General features: G+C 44.9%; 1 protein-coding gene across 4 annotated transcripts in view; it reads right to left on the bottom strand.

Moving 5' to 3' along the window:
• Positions 1-20,339, bottom strand: part of AK7 (adenylate kinase 7) — a gene marked incomplete at both ends in the record, with an annotated part of 79,464 nt that overhangs the window by 15,083 nt on the left and 44,042 nt on the right. For 2 of the 4 annotated variants that reach the window (XM_080706904.1, XM_080706906.1), the window contains 5 exons: positions 5,116-5,184; positions 6,241-6,369; positions 14,198-14,330; positions 17,728-17,856; positions 19,483-19,632. In XM_080706904.1, coding sequence (XP_080563030.1) covers positions 5,116-5,184; positions 6,241-6,369; positions 14,198-14,330; positions 17,728-17,856; positions 19,483-19,632 — 610 coding nt within the window. The remainder of the gene's footprint in view (positions 1-5,115; positions 5,185-6,240; positions 6,370-14,197; positions 14,331-17,727; positions 17,857-19,482; positions 19,633-20,339) is intronic. The other 2 variants (XM_080706905.1, XM_080706907.1) reach the window with 2 other exon arrangements.

Raw genomic sequence — 20,339 nt, 5'->3', positions numbered from 1 at the left:
AAAGTGTTGGTGAGTGAAATAAACTTTCCAAGGGGAGTTTCTATTCTCAGATATTCTCAACAATAGGGCCAGGGTATGGTGCCCAGTATACAGATGGCCCAGGACATCCGAATCCTGTGTTGCCTACGGGAGCTGGCGAGGCTTGGGGATGGTTTGGGTTTTACTCTCAGCTGTACTGGTTCCCCAGCTTACACGCCGTTCTTGTGCACTCACATTCTAACGAGGCTTCTCCAACAGGTAAGAGAGTCAAGTGTACCGGGAAGAGTCTCGAGGAGGGTGTGCCCCTGGGGCGTGTGGAACAGGTGTGGACAGGTCGGCCACAAGTGTTACTATGAAAACCAAGCTTGGGGCAGACACTCCTGCAGCTTCATAATATTACTGCTTTTCTGACCAGTGCCGCTCGCTGTTGACCCTTTGCTCTCCGTGTGTAGTTACTATGAAAAGGGAGAAATCTAAATCCCTAAATTCTGGGATGGCACTTATATCAAAATTATGCCAAATCAAATCTATTTAAGTTCTATGATGCTAGATATCTAGGTTAAAACCTGTGTGTGTGTGTGTGTGTGTGTGTGTGTGTGTGTGTGTGTGTGTTTGGTGCTGAGGATGGAACCCAGGGGCATTCTACCTCCAAGCTATACCCCTAGCTCAATTTTTTATTTTGAAACAGGGTGTAAGTTGCAGAGGGCCTCACTAAGTAGCTGAGGCTGGCCACAAACATGGATCCCCCATTTCAGCCTCTCAAGTACTGGGGATTACATGCATACGCCACCATGCCTGGCTGGTTAAAAACTTTCTGTGGTGGTACTGGGAGTGAACCCAGGAACATTCTACCTCTGAGCTACACCTCCCAGCCTAATTTTTTTATTTTTTGTCTTTTTATTAAGCTTAAGCAATTTTTTTTTTTTTGGTGGTACTGGGGTTCCTGGAAACCCTTCTACCTCCAAGCTACACTCCCAGACTTATTTTATATTTTTATTTGGAAACAGGGTCTCCTAAGCCAGCGCGCATGGCTGGCTTCGAACCTGCGCGATCCTCCTGTCTCTGCCTCCCAAGCGCGGGGATTACAAGCGTGCGCCACCACGCCCGGCAAGCTTAAGCAATTTTATTATTACAAAGGCAGAAAGAAGGGACTGAACACAGCACTGCATTAAATAAATAAATGCAGTGGACTGGCTTGAAAATAAATCACTCTTTTGTCTTGTTTTGAAACAGTGTCAAACTTGCTGAGGCTGGCCTTGAACCTGCGATCCTGTCTCAGTCTCCCAAGTACTAGAATTACAGACGTGTGCCACCAAGCCTGACAAAATCTAGGTTTTAATGACATTTTCCATATTCACCAAATAAGTACAACTTTAAACCTGTCGCCTTTAACTGGGAGAACTGAGAAGAACGGAACAGGACCTGGGCTACCAGCACTGGCAAAACACAGGGACTGATCACAGACAGAACGCAGCTACAACTGAATTGCCAAGGGTTTGAAGGTCCCAGTACTCCAACATGGATACATTTTTTAAGATTTTCTGTATCTTATAATGTTTTGCCATCTTGGGAGGCCTTGCAGATCTGGGGAGGGGCTGCCCTCCAAGGGCTAGCTGATTGTCAGATATACATGACACCTCACTTGGGAGCACACCTCTCACAGGCCAGCCATCCTCTAGGTAACTCACATGATGCCAGTGCTTGCCCTGCCCAGAGGCCTCCGGGGCAAGGCACCAGGCAATTAGAGACCACCTCTGTAGCCCAGACTTGCTGACCCTGAGCCACTGCTCTGGCCTGCCTTTGTTTCCTGCAGAGACTCTGGTCACTGTGCCTCGGCTCTCCCCCGGCTCCTGCCTCCGCACACACGGTGCCCTCCAGGTGGCCCCGCGTGGCACGGCATGACCCTCCTCTCAGGAGATCTAAGTCACGAATTCTTCTTCCAGCCGCGTTCACCTCTCCTCTTGGTGTTATCACTTAGCCGCCTCCACAAATTAAAACCCCACAGGCACCAATGAGACAAAGCTCTACTTTATTTTTGAATGCTAGGAAATAAAAGACAATTTCTGGCAAGAGTATAATTCCCTAAGAACACACTAAACCTTCCAAACAGATAACATCTCGGACATTGCTGGGCTTTGTCCCACGAAGAGAGAGCAGCCCTGGGGACCATGATTAAGCATCACCCAGAACTTCACCTCTGTTCGAGTTTTCTTACCCTATAGATAGCCTGGACTTGGATAAATCTCGGAAACTAGTAAACTAGGTGTTGTTCTTCCCCCACACAATTGTGAAAAGGCTCTTTTCAGGCGTGGTGGCAGACACTTGTAATCCCCGCGCTTGGGAGGCTGAGACAGGAGCATCGCACAGGTTCGAAGCCAGCCTCAGCTACTTAGTGAGGCTCTCAGCAACTTAGTGAGACTCTGTTTCCAAATAAAGTATAAAATAGGTCTGGGAGTCTAGCCTGGAGGTAGAAAAGCCCCTGGGTTCCACCCCCAATACCACAAAAAAGAAAGAAAGAAAAAAGAAAAGAAAAGGCTCTTTAGGAAGCACAACCTGTGGGTTGCCTGGCATGTGACAAATTGTTTGGTTTTTGTTACTAGGGATTGAATCTAGGGGCATCTGACCTCTGAGTGACATCCCCAGCCCATTTACTTGTAGGCTTTGAAATAGGGTCTTGCTAGGTTGCTGACTCTTGCCAAGTTGCTGAGGCTGTCTTTGAACCTGCCATTTTCCTGCTTAGCAATCCAAGTACTGGGATTACAGGTGTGTGCCATCGTGTCTGACTGCACGTGGGAAATTGTTTGTTGAGCTGAATCTTATCCAGTTGCCTGAGCGAGAGCATTTTGAATCCCTGTGGAGTATGTGAATTCAGTATTCCCGGGGCAGATTGCAAAATGCACTTATTAACAGAAGTGTTAAAGGTTCACACACTGGACAGTCCTGGTATTCAGAGGAATCAATTTTACTTTTCAACTTTTGCTGAGGTGCATACCTAAATTAATGGGCTATCTGAGACAACCCATCCTTTTGACTTTTTATTGTGTATGTGTGGTACTGGGGATTGAACTCAGGGGCATTATACCTCTGAGCTATACCTCCAGCCCTACTTTTATGTTTTATTTTGAAACAGGCTCTCGCTAAGTTGCGGAGGGCCTCAGGAGGTTGCCGAGGCTGGCCATGAACTGTGACTCTCTTGTCTCATCTTCCCAAGTACTAGGATTACAAGCGTATGCCACCAGGCCTGGCTTACAACCCATTATTTTGGCATTTCATGTTTCTATGACTAGTTTTAGAATCCACAGGCAAACAATAGCTATCAATCCCCAAGGATAACTGCTATCTGGTGATCTCAGAGCTTCCAGAAGCTTCTCTAGGACAGCTGTGCCTAGACCAAGAGGAAGAAATGATCAGCTACATCTGTCAACTGTACCTCTTAGGAACCTGAGGCCAGGAGCAGGTCTTTTTAGTTACAATCTTGACCGGCATTTCTTTTTTCTTTTCTTTTCTTTTCTTTTCTTTTCTTTTCTTTTCTTTCTTTCTTTCTTTCTTTTTTTTTTTTTTGGTGGTACTGGGGTTCCTGGAAGCCCTTCTACCTTCGGGCTACACTCCCAGACCTATTTTATACTTTTTATTTGGAAACAGGGTCCCTTAAGACAGTGCGGCTGGCTTCGAACCTGCGCGATCCTCCTGTCTCTGCCTCCCAAGCGCAGGGATTACAAGCGTGCTCTACTACCCCAGGTGACCTGCATTTCTAAAAATAGCTGTTCTTGGGCGGGGCGTGGTGGTGGGCGCTTGTAATCCCATCATTTGGAAGGCCAAGACAAGAGGATCCTGGTTCACAGACAGCCTCAGCCACTACTTAGTGAGGCCTTTTGCAACTCCGTGAGACCCTGTTTCAATTAAGAAAAAAAAAAAAAAAAAGAAAGGGCTGGGAGTATAACTCAGAGGTAGAATGGCCCTGGGTTCCATCCCCAGTACTGTAGATAATAATAATATAATAATAATAATAATAATAATAATAATACATTACATATAATATATAATATAGTAATAATAATAAAAAGATGTTCTTGTATTGATCATCTGACCCAAATTACTCCCCATAATCACACCTCCTACAGACTGACTAAAAACAATACTAACAGCAAAACCTTTGAAAGCACACAGGAAGGCGCAGATGTGCCTGGTGTAGGACAAGTTGTTCAGGCATTGCTTTCCAGAGGACACAATGAGCCTGGCATGGTGACACATGCTTGTAATCCCACTACTTGGGAGGCTGAGACAGGAAGATCACAGGTTCGCAGCCCGTCTCAGCTACTTAGTGAGGCCCTCTGCAACTTAGTGAGACCTTGTTTCAAAATAAAGGATACGAAATAGGGCTGGGGGTGTAGCTCAGAGGTAGAATGCCCCAGAGTTCCATCCCTAGTTAGTACTGCAAAAAAAAAAAAAAAAAAAAAAAAAAAGTGTGGTAGACTGAAAGTGTCCTGGAGTCAACCCAAAAGCTTCTCACCTGCCCAGGCTCATTCAGGGGTGGAGAACGTTCTGGAAACGAAGGCCTCATTAGCCAAAAACAAGGGAAAGGAACTGTGGTCACCAGGTGCTTTGTGGTCTCTCTAAGTGACGCAGAGGCCAAGTCACTAACAGGTTGGCCACCTTGTCCTTTGTTACAGAGCAGGCAGAAGAAAGCTCTCAAAGGAATCTCTATCCATTTCAGAACCTTTATATTCCCAATATTTATGTGTGTGCGGTAATGGAGGTAGAACCCAGGGGCCTTCTACCTTCTGGATGTAACCCCAGCCCTTTTTATAATTTTTAAATTTGGAAACAGGGTCTCACTAAGTTTCAGAGGGCCTAAGTTCCTGAGGCTGGTTTTGAACCTGTAATCCTCCCATCTCAGCCTCCCACCTACTGGCATTACAAGTGTGCGATAACACACCCAGTTTATTATCTCAAGATTTACCCCTAATGCAACCTTGGGCTTCCAAGTTTATGCTTGCATGTATCTTTTAATTACTTCATTGATTACTTACTAAAAACAGATGGACCTTTTCAAACTCAAAAAAAGTGTTTTGGCACAAAAGAGACATTTAATAGCACCCATTTCAGCGAGATCTTGGAAAAATATCTTGAACTTACCAGGTATAATTATTTTATCAACGGGAAACATTTTGCCTCTAAGTTCTTCTTCCTCATCATCATCTTCTTCTTAAAGAACAAAATATATATAGTCATTAGGGCTTATATTATTAGGGCTTATAGAAGAAATTCAAATGTTGTATTTTAACTAGCAATCACTTATGAAAACTAGTCAGCAACAGAGCAGAAATATTTCAAATAGAGCAAATATTTCAGAAATAGTCTTACAACTTAAATGTGCATTGACAGATCAATAAAAAAAATGGGTTCTATACAAACAATGAAATACTATTCAACTTTTTGTTTTTTTAGTGGTACTGAGGATTGAACCCAAGGGCATTCTGTCTTTAAGCTACACCTCCAGCCTTATTTTATTTTTTATTGTTTTGAAACAGGATCTAGGTTGTAGAGGACCTTACTAAGTTGCCAAGGCTGGTTGAGACCTGCAATCCTCCAATCTCTGCTTCCCAAATATTAGTATTACAGGCATATGCCACCATACCTGGCTCTATTCACCTTTTAAAATGGAGAAAATTCTAGCCAGGCATGGTGGCCCATTCCTATAATCCTAGAAATGCAAGGGGCCAAGGCAAAAGGATCCTAGTTCAAGGCCAGCTTCAGCAATTTAGCAAGATCTTGTCTCCAAATAAAAAAATAAAATAGGGCTGGGAGTGTAGCTTAAAAGTAGACTACCCCTGGGTTCAATTCCTAATACTACAAAGTAAATAACTAACTAACTAACTAACTAAATACATAAGTACATAAATTAATAAATGTATGTTACATACCTAATAAAAGGTAAACCAAGATTCTTAAGAAAAACTCCAATTTTTTCTCCTTCTTCCTCTGGGGATTAAACCCAGAGGCATTTTGTCTCTGAGTATACCCTCAGCCCTATTTTATTTTTATTTTGAAACAGGGTCTCGCCAGGTTAATGAGAGAGTCTCACTTCTTCCTCAGACCTGTGATCCTCCTGACTCAGCCTCCTAAGTACTGAGTTTATTGGTATGAGCCACCATTGGCTCAATTTGTTCTTTATTAAATTGAATGATGAATATTTCTCTAAACAAGGTTGCAATTGACCTGGATATACACATACAAAACACGGGGGTTGCTCAAACTTACGATTAAACACATCTTTTGCTTGATCGTAGGTCTTTGGGAATCCATCCAAAATGTATCCTTGATTCCTACATGGCATAGATTTTAGCTTTTCCCTGACAAATCTAATTATATATTGATCTTCCAGCCGACCTGATAAAAAGAAAAATAGATTACTGTGAAGTAGCTTCTACACTGAGGCTATATTCTAATATAATTCTATATTCTATGTTAAGAACTATTTTATAAACTGGGTGTGGTTGACATACACTTGTAATCCCAGCATTTGGGAGGCTGAGACAGGAGGATCATGGTTTGGGGACAGCTTCAGCTATTTAGTGAGGCCCTTGGCAACTCAGTGAGACCCTGTTTCAAAATAAAGAATAAGCCGGGCGTGCTGGCACACACTTGTAATCCCAGCATTTGGGAGGCAGAGACTGGAGGATGGCAGTTCATGGATAGCCTCAGCTACTTAGTGAGGCCCTCTGCAACTTAGTGAGACCCTGTTTCAAAATAAAGAATAACGCCGGGCATGGAGGCACACGCTTGTAATCCCCGTGCTTGGGAGGTGGAGACAGGAGGATCGCGCAGGTTCGAAGCCAGCCGTGCTGGCTTAAGAGACCCTGTTTCCAAATAAAAATATATAAAAAATAGGTCTGGGAGTGTAGCCCGGAGGTAGAAGGGCTTCCAGGAACCCCACTACCACCAAAAAATAAAGAAGGAAAGAAAGAAAGGAAGAAAGAAAGAAAGAAAGAAAGAAAGAATAAAAAATAGGGCAGGGTGTGTAGCTCAGTGGTCGAATGCCCCTGGGTTCCATCCCCAGACCTACAAAAATAAATCAATAAATAAAAAAAAATAATAAAAAATAGGGCTGGGCCTGTAGCTTGAGGTAGAATGTCCCTGGGTTCCATCCCCAGTATCGCAAAAGCAAAAAAAAAAAAAAAAAAAGAAAAAAAGAAAGGAAGACTATTTTGTAGTGGCACATGCCTGTAATCACAGGTTCAAGGCCAGCCTTGGTAATTTAGTGAGACCTTGCTTCTAAATAAAAATGAAACAAAATAAAATAAAATCGGGCTGGAGTGTAGCTTGGAGGTAGAATGCCTCTGGGTTCAATCCCCAGTACCAAAACAAACAAAAAACCATTGTGTAGTCAAAGGTATTATAAAAAACCTCTTATTTTGCTCTTAGAGTAAACATTATGTGGTTTTGGGTGATGACACGGGTGTCCTAGTGCACAATAAAGTAGGAGAACCCACGGAGCTCGCCTAGGAAGAGGAACAGAAGCAGACGCTGACGTCTGCACTGGGAAATGCCCTCATCACACCCTTTGGGGGAAGCTGGACCAGGCGGAAGTAGAGAAACCAGCGTGCTCCCACTTGCCCGGAGGTTGCCTGTTCTTGAGTTTCTTCTGTTTAATTTGCTGAGGAGGTCCGGTCTCCTGTTGCACAGGGCTGTTCTTTCTGCCTTGGCCTTAGCTGGGACCACAGGCCCGGGCCACTGCCCAGCGCTCCAAATTCTATTTTGATATTTCAGTTCTGCACTCATAATACACAACAATAATGGCTGCTGTTGTGAGAAGAAAGTGAGATAGTCTCGTGCCGCATGATTTGTTAAAAGTAGGTGCTCAAGCTGGGTGTGGTGGCGCAGGCCTGTAATGGCAGTATTTGGGGGGCTGAGATTGGAGGATGGCAGGTTTGGGGGCAGCCTCAGCAATTTAGAGAGACCCTGAGCAACCTAGCAAGACCCTGTTTCAAAACAAAAAATAAAAAAAAAGGGATGGGGGTGTAGCTTAGAGTTAAAATGCCTCTGGGTTCAATCCCCAGCACCATAAAAGTAAATAAGTAAATAAATAAATTAATCAATTAAATGTTACCTTGATTTTTATAATTTTTAAGTCTATCTTTTGAGCCGGGCGTGGTGGCGCACGCTTGTAATCCCCGCGCTTGGGAGGCAGAGACAGGAGGATCGCGCAGGTTCGAAGCCAGCCGCGCGCGCTGGCTTAGGAGACCCTGTTTCCAAATTAAAAAAATGTAAAAATAGGTCTGGGAGTGTAGCCCGGAGGTAGAAGGGCTTCCAGGAACCCCAGTACCACCAAATAAATAAATAAATAAATAAATAAATAAAGTCTATCTTTTAAATACCAGTAGCACTTAAAATGTTACTATTAACCCATCTTCATAATTACCAAAATATAATTTGTTTATTTTTGGTATTGGGGACTGAACCCAGGGGCATCCTGCCTCTGAGCTGCACCCCTAGAATGTTTATTTATTTACTTAATTTTTGTGGAGCTGGGAATGGAACCCAGGGGCATTCTACCTCTGAGCGATACCCTCAGCCCTATTTTTTATTTTAAAACAGGTTCTTACTAAGTTGCTGAGAGCCTCACTAAGTAGCTGGGGCTAGCCATGAATTTGCCATCTTCCTGTTTTAGCCTCTCAAATACTGGGATCACAAGCCTGCACCACCAGGCCTGGCCCCATAGCATTTTATTGTTTATTTTGAAACAGGACTTTACTACATTGCTGAGGCCGGTCTTAAACCCAGTCTTCTTGTCTCAGACTCCCAAGTACTGGGATTACATGTTTGTAGCACTACACCTGGCTTTTTATTTTTATTTATTTATTTATTTTTGGTACTGGACATTGAACCCAGGGGAATTCTACCTCTGAGTTATACGTCCAGCCCAATTTTTTATTCTTTATTTTCAAACAGGGTCTCACTAAGTTGCAGAGGGCCTCACTAAGTAGCTGAGGTTGGCCGTGAACCTGAGATCCTCCTGTCTCAGCCTCCCAAGTACAGGGATTACAAGCATGTGTCACCATGCCTGGCATTTATTTGTTTGTTTGTTTACTTATTTACTTATTTATTTCAGTGCTGGTGATTGAACCTGGACAGGCATGGCGGCACACACTTGTAATACCCGAGTATTACAAGAGACTGAGACAGGAGGATCGCCACAGGTTTGCAGCTAGCTTAGCCACTTAGGCCCTGCACAACCTGGTGAGACCCTGTTTCAAAATAAAGAATAAAAAAAATAGGGCTGGGGGTGTAGCTCGGAGGTACAATGCCCCTGGGTTCAATACCCAGTAACACCCCCCCCCCCGCCCCGCCAAAAGCTGGCTATAAACCAAGCTCTTCCAAGAATCCAAACATAGTATAAATACTATGAAGTTGATACACTTAACAGATTTTTCCCTTTTCATTCACAAACTCACTGGAAATCCCACCAACTAGACTTAATAGTTCCACAGTGCTTTTGATATGTACAAAATGCACGCAAACATCTTGACAAAAGGCGGTCTTTAAGGAAGTCCTGGTTTCGTCTGTACAGCCAGGGCTGACGGAAGTGGACTTCTGCGCAGGGCTGTGGTGGCCCTTGCTGCACCCTGAGACGGGTGCCGCTTGAGTCCTGGGAGCCACAGTACCAGGGCACGGGGCCACGTGGGGGAAAGTGAGCTCACTGGGCGTCCTCTAGACGCGTCTCTGCAATGGGTCGAAGTCCACCCTGTGTTGTTCAAACACAATCAAGGTCCATGTTTTACTTTCAGAACAGGAAGGCTCTTTGGACAAACTTGAGGAAGAAAAGAAATATCTTCCTAAAGTGAAAGAAAACTGAATGAAATGTTCCAATCTCACAGGAGGAGGGTGGGCGTTTGGGGGTGCAACGGTGCGGGGGGGGGAGGCAGTGGGTTTTATTTTAAGTACTACCTTCCCCAAAGACCACTTTTTGCTCCCATCCGGAGCCCCTCTTTATGTGTGTGCATGGAGCAGGGTGTTTGGGATTGAACCCGGAAACATTCTGCCTCTGAGCTATACCCCCAGCACTATTTGACTTTTTATTTTGAAACAGGGTCTCACTAAGTTGCTGAGGGGCTTTCTAAATTTCTGAGGCCGGCTGCAAAGCTGCGGTCTTCCTGTCTCAGACTCCTGAGTACTGATGGGATTACAGGCGTGCAGCCCTGTGCTGGGCCCCAGTGCCGTCTCACGTGTCTCTCGCCCGAGGCCTCCCTTGCACTGGGGGTAGAACAGAGTCTTCGGCCAAGGACAGGTCCTTCTGAGCTTGGCGACTCGGTGACAGCTCGGCTGGGCACTTTCTTTGATCACGTTTGTTCTATGTTTTCAACCTCCTTGGCCATGAAGAAAGCTCAGTCTATATTCACACCATCTTGTTACACTGAGTTCTTGGATAGGATCTTGGCTAGTCTCTGCATTAAGGAACATGTTTTCCCTATCCTGTTAGCCTGCATGTCGGTCGTTTTGCCTCTCTGGGGCCTTATTTGCCACCCCCTCCCCAAGGTCACGCAACCTGTTCATTCCTCAGTATTCCGCTCTGCACTCTGCCATGTGGCCTCACCCCATTTCTTCCTGCGCCCTCACCAGGCCGTGTCTCATCCTGAGGTTTTTCTCTCTCCCTACACGGTGAGCACCAGGGCTCTTAGACTCTTAAGCTGACTCGGGAACGCCTCCCGGGCCAGGCGCAGGCAAGTACTATCTGTGTTTTCTGTTTGCCCCCCATTTCCTGTGGGAAATCTCCCTGGGATTCTAAATGCCATTGCCGCCTGCACCAGCCCACGCTCTAACAGAACCTGAGACTCAGTCAACTTGAGTCTTCAAGTGGCCACTCGGGTGTCTGCATCTAAAAGCCAGTTTCCCCATTGGATTAGACCAGCCTGGGAGAAGAGAAGTACCAGGGTGTTCAGAGGAAGGAATAGAGAAATTGGAGACCTTTAAGTGACAGGTTCTGGGGACTGAGCCTGCACTGAGGGCTAATACGGACGATATTAACTGCTAATAAGAACAAGCTTTCATACTTAGGCAGAACAATAAAATCTTTTTCTCTGTCCCTAAGCTGTCAGCCAGCCAAGAGCTGCAGCCAAGGTTGACCTTGGTCAGCTAAAAGTTGGCTTGTTAGCCCAGCTGGACACTGAATGTTAAAACACAGACACTTGTACTTAGAAAAAGAATTATATAGACTCACAATAGTTTAAAGGTAAAAGATTAAAAAACAAGCTATATTAACCTATTAATTATTAATAGCACAAAACAATGATAGCTCCCCAAACCTCCAGACTTTAAAAGACTATATTCCTGTGTCTTTCTTTTCTTTATTATAAAACAAGTTTTCATCATAGTAAGCAACTTCTAGCTGACAGAGATAAGGAGAAGCTGAGAACTCACCAAGGTCACAGGTGGACAATACATGCTTTAAACTTAAGAGTAAAAATAAAACCAAAGATAAAGTGGGCTTCCGCCCTGCAGCCCCTGACCTCGCTAGCCAAGTAACACATTTTGATCAGTGATGTCAGACCTGTCTGTCCCTGTGAGGATAAACAAAGAAGGCTAGCAGGAAAGGCTCACACAGCAGAGACAACTGTGGGCCTGTGCCTGCTTTTGGTGAGAAAAGAGGACTATTGGCTAAGCAGGATGGGAGGGAGGAGATAATGAATTCTTATAAAAAAAAAATGTTATGTGACCAGACACCTCAGTGTCTTGCTTTTTTTTTTTTTTTTTTTTTTTTGTGGTGGTACTGGGGTTCCTGGAAGCCCTTCTACCTCCGGGCTACACTACCAGACCTATTTTTTATTTTTGGAAACAGGGTCTCTTAAGCCAGCGCGGCTGGCTTCGAACCTGCCGGATCCTCCTGTCTCCGCCTCCCAAGCGCGGGGATTACAAGCGTGCGCCACCACGCCCGGCTAGTGTCTGGCTTTTAAGGCACTCCACTGCGTTCCTCTGACACAGTGCTTTAATTTCTCTGTCCCCCTTTCTACCTGTCATAATAAAACTTGGCTTAAGCCTGCAGCAGTGCACTTCTGGCTATTGTTTTATAAACCAGCTAAGAATAAGAACGTACAGCGACACCTCACACTGCTGCAGCAGGTATAAGAACCTGAAGGAGGAGGGCGGGGACCAGCGTGGACCACACTCGAGCTGGCTATGGCGGGAGGGACAGTTGCATATCCCAGTGGGGTACGAACAACACAGACACCGGGTAAGGGGTACGAGGTTAGGAGAGGGAAGCCAGGTGCCTAGCCAAGGTATAGGAGTGGACAGAGCGACTCAGGGACCGACAGGGGTGCCAGAGGACATGGCTGGGTGGCCACTGCGGGCAGCTGGATCTGTGCCCCCAGGCACGCTGTGGGCGGGTCTCAGCGGAGGCTGAAGGGGCAGCAGCCATGTGTCTGCCACTCACACAGGCTTCCACCGGGCAGGACACAGACACCTCTCTTATTTACCTCTAATCTCCACTCGCCCCGCCCAATCCTGGGGGCTCAGAAATTGCCACCAGCAAGGGAGAGGAAAGAAGAGGAAGGTGGCTGAGAGGGTGGAAGGGGAAGGCTGTGTTGGTGAAGGGTCCCAAGTATTGCTTATCCATTGGGCTGGCCTATAGAGGGTACAAAAAGAACCAGCTCCAGAGGGTCTGAAGTGTCTAAATATAAAAGTGAAATGGTTTTCTGCCTTTCTCCTGGGTACCAAGCTCCCTTAGGGGCATCTCAGTTCAAAACTCAGTTTGTGGAGGCAGGCTCAGTGGTGCACACCTGTAATACAGCTTGGGCAATTTAGTGGGACCTGTCTCAAAATATATACATACATATATACATGGGTACAGGGGATATATCACCTGGGTTTAATCCCTAGTACAAAAAAAATTTTTAAGGAGCGGATCTTTTTTTTTTTTTTGGTGGTATTGGGGTTCCTGGAAACCCTTTTACCTCCGGGCTACACTCCCAGACCTATTTTATATTTTTTTATTTGGAAACAGGGTCTCTTAAGCCAGCACGGCTGGCTTCGAACCTGCGCGATCCTCCTGTCTCTGCCTCCCAAACACAGGGATTATAAGCGTGCGCCACCATGCCTGGCGGAACAGATCTTTATATTATTTATTTTTGGTACTGGAATTCAAACCAGGGGCATTCTACTTCTGAGCTACACTCCAGCCCTTTTTATTTTTTATTATTTTTATTTTTGTGGTACTGGAGGTTGAACAGAGGCACTCCACCTGAAAGCTATACCACCAGCCCTATTTTATTTTTAGTTTGAAACAGGGTCTTGCTAGGTTGATGCCTGGCTTACTTTTTATTTTGAAACAGGGTCTCACTAAGTTGCTGGGAATTTCACTACATTGCTGAGCTGTCCTCAAACCTGCGATCCCCCTGTCTTAGCCTTCCAAGTACTGAGATTACAAGCATGTGCCACCATGCCTGGCTTGCTTTTTATTTTGAAACAGGGTCTCACTAAGATGCTGGGAGTTTAACTGCATTGCTGAGGCTGTCCTCAAATCTGTGATCCTCCTGTCTCAGTCTCCCAAATACTGGGAGTCCTTTTCTTTTTTAATTTTAATTTTTAATTTTAGGATGGGTCTCACTAAGATGTTCAGGCTAGCCTTGAACTAGGGATCCTCCTGCCTCAGCTACCTGAGTTGCCAGGATCACAGGCATCCACCATCCCACCTGGCTTATTGTTGTTTTAAACTTAAGAAGTTCTTTTTTTTTTTTTGGTGGTACTGGGGGTGGAACCCAGAGGCTTTCTACCTCCGGGTTATACTTCCAGACCCATTTTATATTTTATTTGGAAAAAGGGTCTCACTAAGTTGCTGAGAGCCTCACTAAGTAGCTGAGGCTGGCTTTGAACCTGTGTGATCCTCCTGTCTCAGCCTCCCAAGCGCGGGGATTACAAGCGTGCACTACCACGCCCGGCTTAAGAACTTCTTTCTCATTCTTCAATCAGTCACCAACACATCCTCGGTGCTTTCTTTTTCTGGGTGGTGAGACCATGAGTGAAATTTCTTGTTGTTATGATTCTGCAGTACATTTATTTATTTATTTATTTATTTATTTATTTATTTATTTATTTATTTAGTGGGTCTGGGGATGGAACCCAGAGACATATGACTGAGCTATACCCCCTGCCCTCTGCAGTACTTTTAAAGGGCAAGCACCCCATTCCTCATGACCAGATTTTATAGACTCTAGAACGTTACCCGCGTTCTGCTCCATGCTCTCCTTGATGCCGTCCAAGAGCTCCTGGGCATCTTCCACGTTCTCCTCCTCCTCCTCCTCCTCCTCGCCTTCTTCTTCTCCATCCCCTCCTTCCTTAGGAGCCACAATCGCCTCCTGCAGAGCACAGGGGTATTCAAACTGGACAGGCCCCTCACGGGTTCGCTCCTCACAGGTCAGCTGGCAAGGGGTCTGGGAAAAAGTCTGCTACGCAACTGCAAATGCCCCTGGTGATGGGCAGTGGGGGTTGGATCTGGACTGCCCCCAAAAGCTCCTGTGCTCAAAGAAAGCTCCCCAGCTCGTGCAGAGGCTCGGAGGAGAGATGACTGCATGGTGAGGCTTCTGGCTTCTTCAGTGGGTTAAGCCTTTTGATGGATCACTAATTTGGATGGTGATTGTAGGCAGTAGGGTGTGGCCTTGGGGACTCTATCTGTCCCTGGTCCCTTTCTCTCTCTGCATCTGTCTGTCTGTCTGTCTCTCTCTCTCTCTCTCTCTCTACTTTCTGGCTGCCATGAGTGGAGCCAATCTCTCCACCATTTCATTCTGCTTCTCCTCAGAGCCCAGAGCAACGAACCTCTGTTTTTGTTTTTTGTTTGTTTGTTTGTTTTGCTTTGCTTTTCTTCTTTTGTTTATGGCACAGGGGATTGAACTCAGGGGCATCCTACCTCTGAGCTACACCCCAGCCCTATTTTTTTATTTTTATTTTGAAACAGGATCTAACTAAGTTGTAGAGAGTCTAAGTAACTGAGTCTGGCTGCAAACCTGCAATCTTCCTTTCTCAGCCTCCAAGTACTGGGATTACAAGTATGTGCCACCGTGCCCAGCTAGTAATGAACTTCTGAAACCATGGGCCAAAGCTGTTTTCCTCCTCTAAGCTGTTTCAGTCGGTGTGCAAGGCTGACAAGCACGGCTGTCACGCAAAAGTATGCAGGGTACGTATCTACAAGGATGTGTGAGGTCTCAATGGTTTTTGTTTTTGTTTTTGGTGGTATTGGGGGTGGAACCCAGGGTCTTTTCTACCTCCGGGCTATACTCCCAGATCTATTTTTATACTTTATTTGGAAACAGGGTCTCACTAAGTTGCTGAAAGCCTCACTAAGTAGCTGAGGCTGGCTTTTAATCTGTGTGATCCTCCTGTCTCAGCCTCCCAAGCGCGGGGATTACAAGTCTGCACCACCACGCCCGGCTAAGGTTTTCTTACTCTGCTTTTATTTATTTATTTATTTATTTATTTATTTATTTATTTGGTGGTACTGGAGGTGGAACCCAGAGGCTTTCTACCTCTGGGCTATACTCCAAGGCCTATTTTTATATTTTATTTGGAAACAGAATCTCACTAAGTTGCTAAGAGCCTCACTAAGTAGCTGAGACTGGCTTCGAACCTGTGCAATCCCTCCTGTCTCAGCCTCCCAAGCGCTGTGATTACAAGTGTGTGCCACCACACCCAGCTAAGGTTTTCTTACTCTGCTTTTAGGAGAACACAGACACATACACAATATTTAGGTATGAAAAGGCATAGTGTGTGTGTGTATGTGTGTGTGTGTGTGTGTGTGTGTGTATACTGGGAATTGAACTCAGGGGTCTTCTACTTTTGAGCTAACCCCCCAGTCCTTTTTAGTTTGAAACAGGATCTTGCTAGATGCTAAGAGTCTTCCTATGTTGACGAGGCTGTCCTTAAACCTGCTAGCCTCCTGTTTTAGCTTCCCTAGTACTGGGATTCCAGGTGTGCGCTATCATAACTTGGTTTAGGATGGTATTTCTGTGCTAATGCCAGAATTGCTTAAAAATGAACACTTTTCTTTTTTTCTTTTCTTTCTTTTTTGTGGTACTGGGGATGGAAAAAAAATTTTTTTTGAAGATTTAAAGAAGTTTATTAGAAAGAGAAATACAGAGGATAGGTACAGCTCCATACCAGACTGGCATGGAGGGGTGACTCGAATGAGTACACCCAAGGGGATGGAACATTTTATTCTTTTATTTTGAAAGAGGGTCTCACTAAGTTGAGTAGGGCCTCACTAAGTTGCTGAGACTGGTCACACACCGGAGATCCTCCTGTCTCAGCCTCCCAAATACTGGAATTACAAGCATGGGCCACCATCCCTAGCAAAAGTCGTTTATTTTTTCTTCTTTTTTTGTGGCACTGGGGATTGAACTTAGTCATTCTACTTCTGAGCTATTTTTTATTCTTTATTTTAAAACAGGGTCTCACAGCCGGGTGTGGTGGCGCACGCTTGTAATCCCCGCACTTGGGAGGCTGAGACAGGAGGATCGCACTGGTTCAAAGCCAGCCTCAGCTACTTAGTGAGGCTCTCCACAACTTAGTGAGACCCTGTTTCCAAATAAAATATAAAAAAGGTCTGGGAGTATAGCCCGGAGGTAGAAAGCCTCTGGGTTCCACCCCCAGTACCACCAAAAATAAAAAATAAATAAAAAATAAAACAAAACAGGGTCTCATTAAGTATCAGCCCTATTTCTTCCTCTCCTCCTCCTCCTCCTCCTCCTCCTCCTGCTCCTCCTCCTCCTCCTCCTCCTCCTCCTTCTTCTTCTCCTCCTTCTTCTCCTTCTCCTCCTCCTCCTCCTCCTCCTCCTCCTCCTCCTCCTCCTCCTCCTCCTCCTCCTCCTCCTCCTTCTTCTTCTTCTTCTTCTTCTTCTTCTTCTTCTTCTTCTTCTTTATTTTTTGGTGGTACTGGGGTTCCTGGAAGCCCTTGTACCTCCGGGCTACACGCCCAGACCTATTTTATACTTTTTATTTGGAAACAGGGTCTCTTAAGCCAGCACGGCTGGCTTCGAACCTGTGCAATCCTCCTGTCTCTACCTCCCAAGCGCGGGGAATACAAGCGTGCACCACCACACCCAGCCCTATTTTTTATTCTTTATTTTAAAACAGGGTTTCACTAAGTTGTAGAGGGCCTCACTAAGTAGCTGAGGCTGGCAGCAAACCTTCCATCCTCCTGTCTCAGCCTCCCAAGTACTGAGATTACAAGCATGCACCATCATGCCTGGCAACTCAACATTTTTGTAAGGTTGTATCTTACTTGAAAGAAACGTATTTTGTGTAAATCAAGACTTTGGGCTGAGGGCATAGCTCAGTAGTACAATGACCTGGGTTCAATACCCAGCACCAAAAGAAAAAAAAAAAAGACTTTTAGTAATCACTTATGAAAACATACCTCAAGATCTACCATTCCCAATAAAGTAATAAGCAGGTAAAGTTTTGGTAATGCCCTGGGAAACGTACAGCAAGAGTAAAAAGCTTAAAAGTGTTCCAGTCAACAGAGAAGAGACAAGATATATTTTAAGCAAGAGCAGGAGAAAACTAAATTTCAAAGACAATCCATGAGGGATGTTGCCATTTCAGAGGAAAGCCCTGTGGAATTCCGGATTTTTATAACTGGGGCCAACAACAAAATCCAATTACAGTAGCAAATCTCTTTGACATGTAAAATAGTTGCTCTCTTATTATAAGACTAAGAAAAGCATCTTTGAAATGTAAAAATTTTCAGTAAAGCATCACCAGTTTTGCTATGGCTTCGGAAACCACATCCTTCATCTTAATGTGATGTAGTTTGTAGTGCTTGGCCAGTTCTTCGGCAATACTGGATTTTCCCACAGCAGGAGGACCAAGAATACAAATCTTGATTGGCTGAAAAAGGAGAATAAAGAGGATATAGTGACCCTGAACTGTCTGTAGCGACACAGTGGGTTATTTCGAGGATGTGTCTTTTTGGCAGTCTCCGGCCTCTCAGGATGATTCTCGAGTCTCCATCAAGGCTCTAGAGCTCCTGCCTCTTCTCCCTGCCATCCTGGTCCCCAGCACGGTGTCCTGAAAGCCTCTGCTCCCTGTCAGGGAGCTCACGCTGTGGCACATGGTCCGTCCTTCAGCAGAGATTCCACAGCACTGCCTGCATCCACTGACCCTGTCCGGAAACCCTGCCCAGCAAGATGGCCTTAAGGATACTCACAAGTACTCAGGGACAAGTGCTCCATCATCAAATGCTGCCCTTTCATTCAGAACAACAACCCCACAAGAATTTCTGGTCCAGTGTACAAGGGACTTATAGGTTATTGTCTGAATATTGTTTCTGGACTGAATTTGGTCATTATTATTATTATTATTATTATTATTAGTAGTAGTAGTAGTAGTAGTATTGGGGATGGAACCCGGGGATATTTTACCATTGAGCTACATCTCCAGCCCTTTTTATTTTAATTTTATTTTTTGCAGTACTGGGAACTGAACCCAGGGACATTCTACCTACGAGCTACACTCCCAGTTTTAGTTTTTTATTCTTTATTCCGAAACAGGGTCTCACTAAGTTGTGGAGGGCCTCACTAATAGCTGAGGCTGGTTGCAAGTCTGTGATCCTCTTGTCTCAGCCTCCCAAGTACTCGCATTACAAGTGTGCACCGCAATGCCCGGCTTGTTTTTTATTCTGAAAGAGGTACTTGCTAAATTGCTGAGGGCCTCCCTAAATTGTGGAGACTGACCTCAAATCTGCGACCTTTCTGTCTCAGCCTCCCAAGGACTGGGATGATAGGTATGTGCGATCATGCCTTTAGTTATTTTTAACACATTTAATTTATTCTGGGGTGTGTGTGTGTGTGTGTGTGTGTGTGTGTGTGTGTGTGTATGTGTGTGAGTGGGACTGGGGATGGAACCCAGGGGCATTCTATCTCTGAACTACACCTTCAGCCCTACTTTTATTTTTATTTTGAAAGAGAGTCTCACTTGGTTGATAAGTTTCACGACATACTGAGGCTGTGCTCGAATATGTGATCCTCCTGTCTCCGCCTCCCAAATACTGGGATTACAGACCTGTGTCACCGTGCCTGGCTATCAGTGCACACTTTAAAATGTTCAATGTTCTGCTGACAAATATTAACATCACATACATGCAGATTGTTAGACCAAAACACATCTGTCAAACTGGCTATTTGAAAAAGAAGACACTTTTATTGGTGTAGTTGTACCAAAAGTATCATTTACTTTGCTTAAATAAAAATTTAATTTTGAGTTTTTTTTTTTTTTTTCTTGGTGGTGCTGGGGATTGAACCCAGGGGCATTCTACCTCCGAGCTACATCCTTAGCCCTATTTTTTTTTATTATTTATTTTGGAATAGGGTCTCACTAGTTGCAGAGGGCCTCACTAAGTATCTGAGGTTGGCTGAGGACCCGGATCCTCCTTTCTCAGCCTCCCAAATGCAGGGATGACAAGTGTGTCCCACCATGGCCGGCTTAAATCAGAATGTAAGAAATGGGGGTAGTCACCAGTAGTCCTCTGCTCTGCTTGTACTCTTTGAGGATACTGCTGATATTCTCCACGAATCCCGACTGGGCGACCCATCGAATGTTAAAGTTCTCCTTCACAAAGAGCGCTTCCATTCTCAGGTTGACTTGCAGATGGTCAAGGCACTCTTGCTGAAAGTAAAAGGAGATCAGACGGTTGCCTTTTTGTTTCCCATTGACAGGCAGAGCAGGCTAAAATGACTTCAGTTACGGGGAAACACAAGAGACAGTCACAAGTCATGAGAGCCAGTTAATCCTGTGCTCGGTATTTACAGCACACCAACCGTGACAGTATAATACATTTATTTACTTATTTATATTTTATTTTACTTAAAGATTTTTTTTGGTGGTACTGGGGATGGAACCTAGGGACTTTCTACCTCCGGGCTATACTCCCAGACCTATTTTTTAAAATATTTTATTTGGAAACAGGGTCTCACTAAGTTGCTGAGAGCCTCACTAAGTAGCTGAGGCTGGCTTCGAACCTGCGCGATCCTCCCATCTCAGCCTCCCAAGCGCGGGGATTACGAGCGTGCACCACCATACCCGGCTATTTGTTTATTTTTTATTTTATAGGCTAGGCCTAGAAACCAAGAGTCCAGGTGTGCTAGGCAATAGCTCTACCATTGAGATATACCCCAGTCCTAAGATACTTTTTATTTACTTAATTATTTATTTATTTAATATATTTTTTACGGTACTGGGGATTGAACCCAGGGGCATTCTGCCTCTGAGCTATACTCCTAGCCCTAATTTTTATTCTTTATTTTGAAACAGGGTCTCACTAAGTTGCGGAGGGCCTTACTAGGTAGCTGAGGCTGGCCGTGAAGCGCGATCCT

This window comes from Muscardinus avellanarius, assembly GCF_963383645.1.
Source record: "Muscardinus avellanarius genome assembly, chromosome: 12".
NCBI lineage: Eukaryota > Metazoa > Chordata > Mammalia > Rodentia > Gliridae > Muscardinus > Muscardinus avellanarius.
The sequence above is the reverse complement of the archived record's forward strand: the minus strand, read 5'-3'. Positions and strand labels throughout refer to the sequence as shown.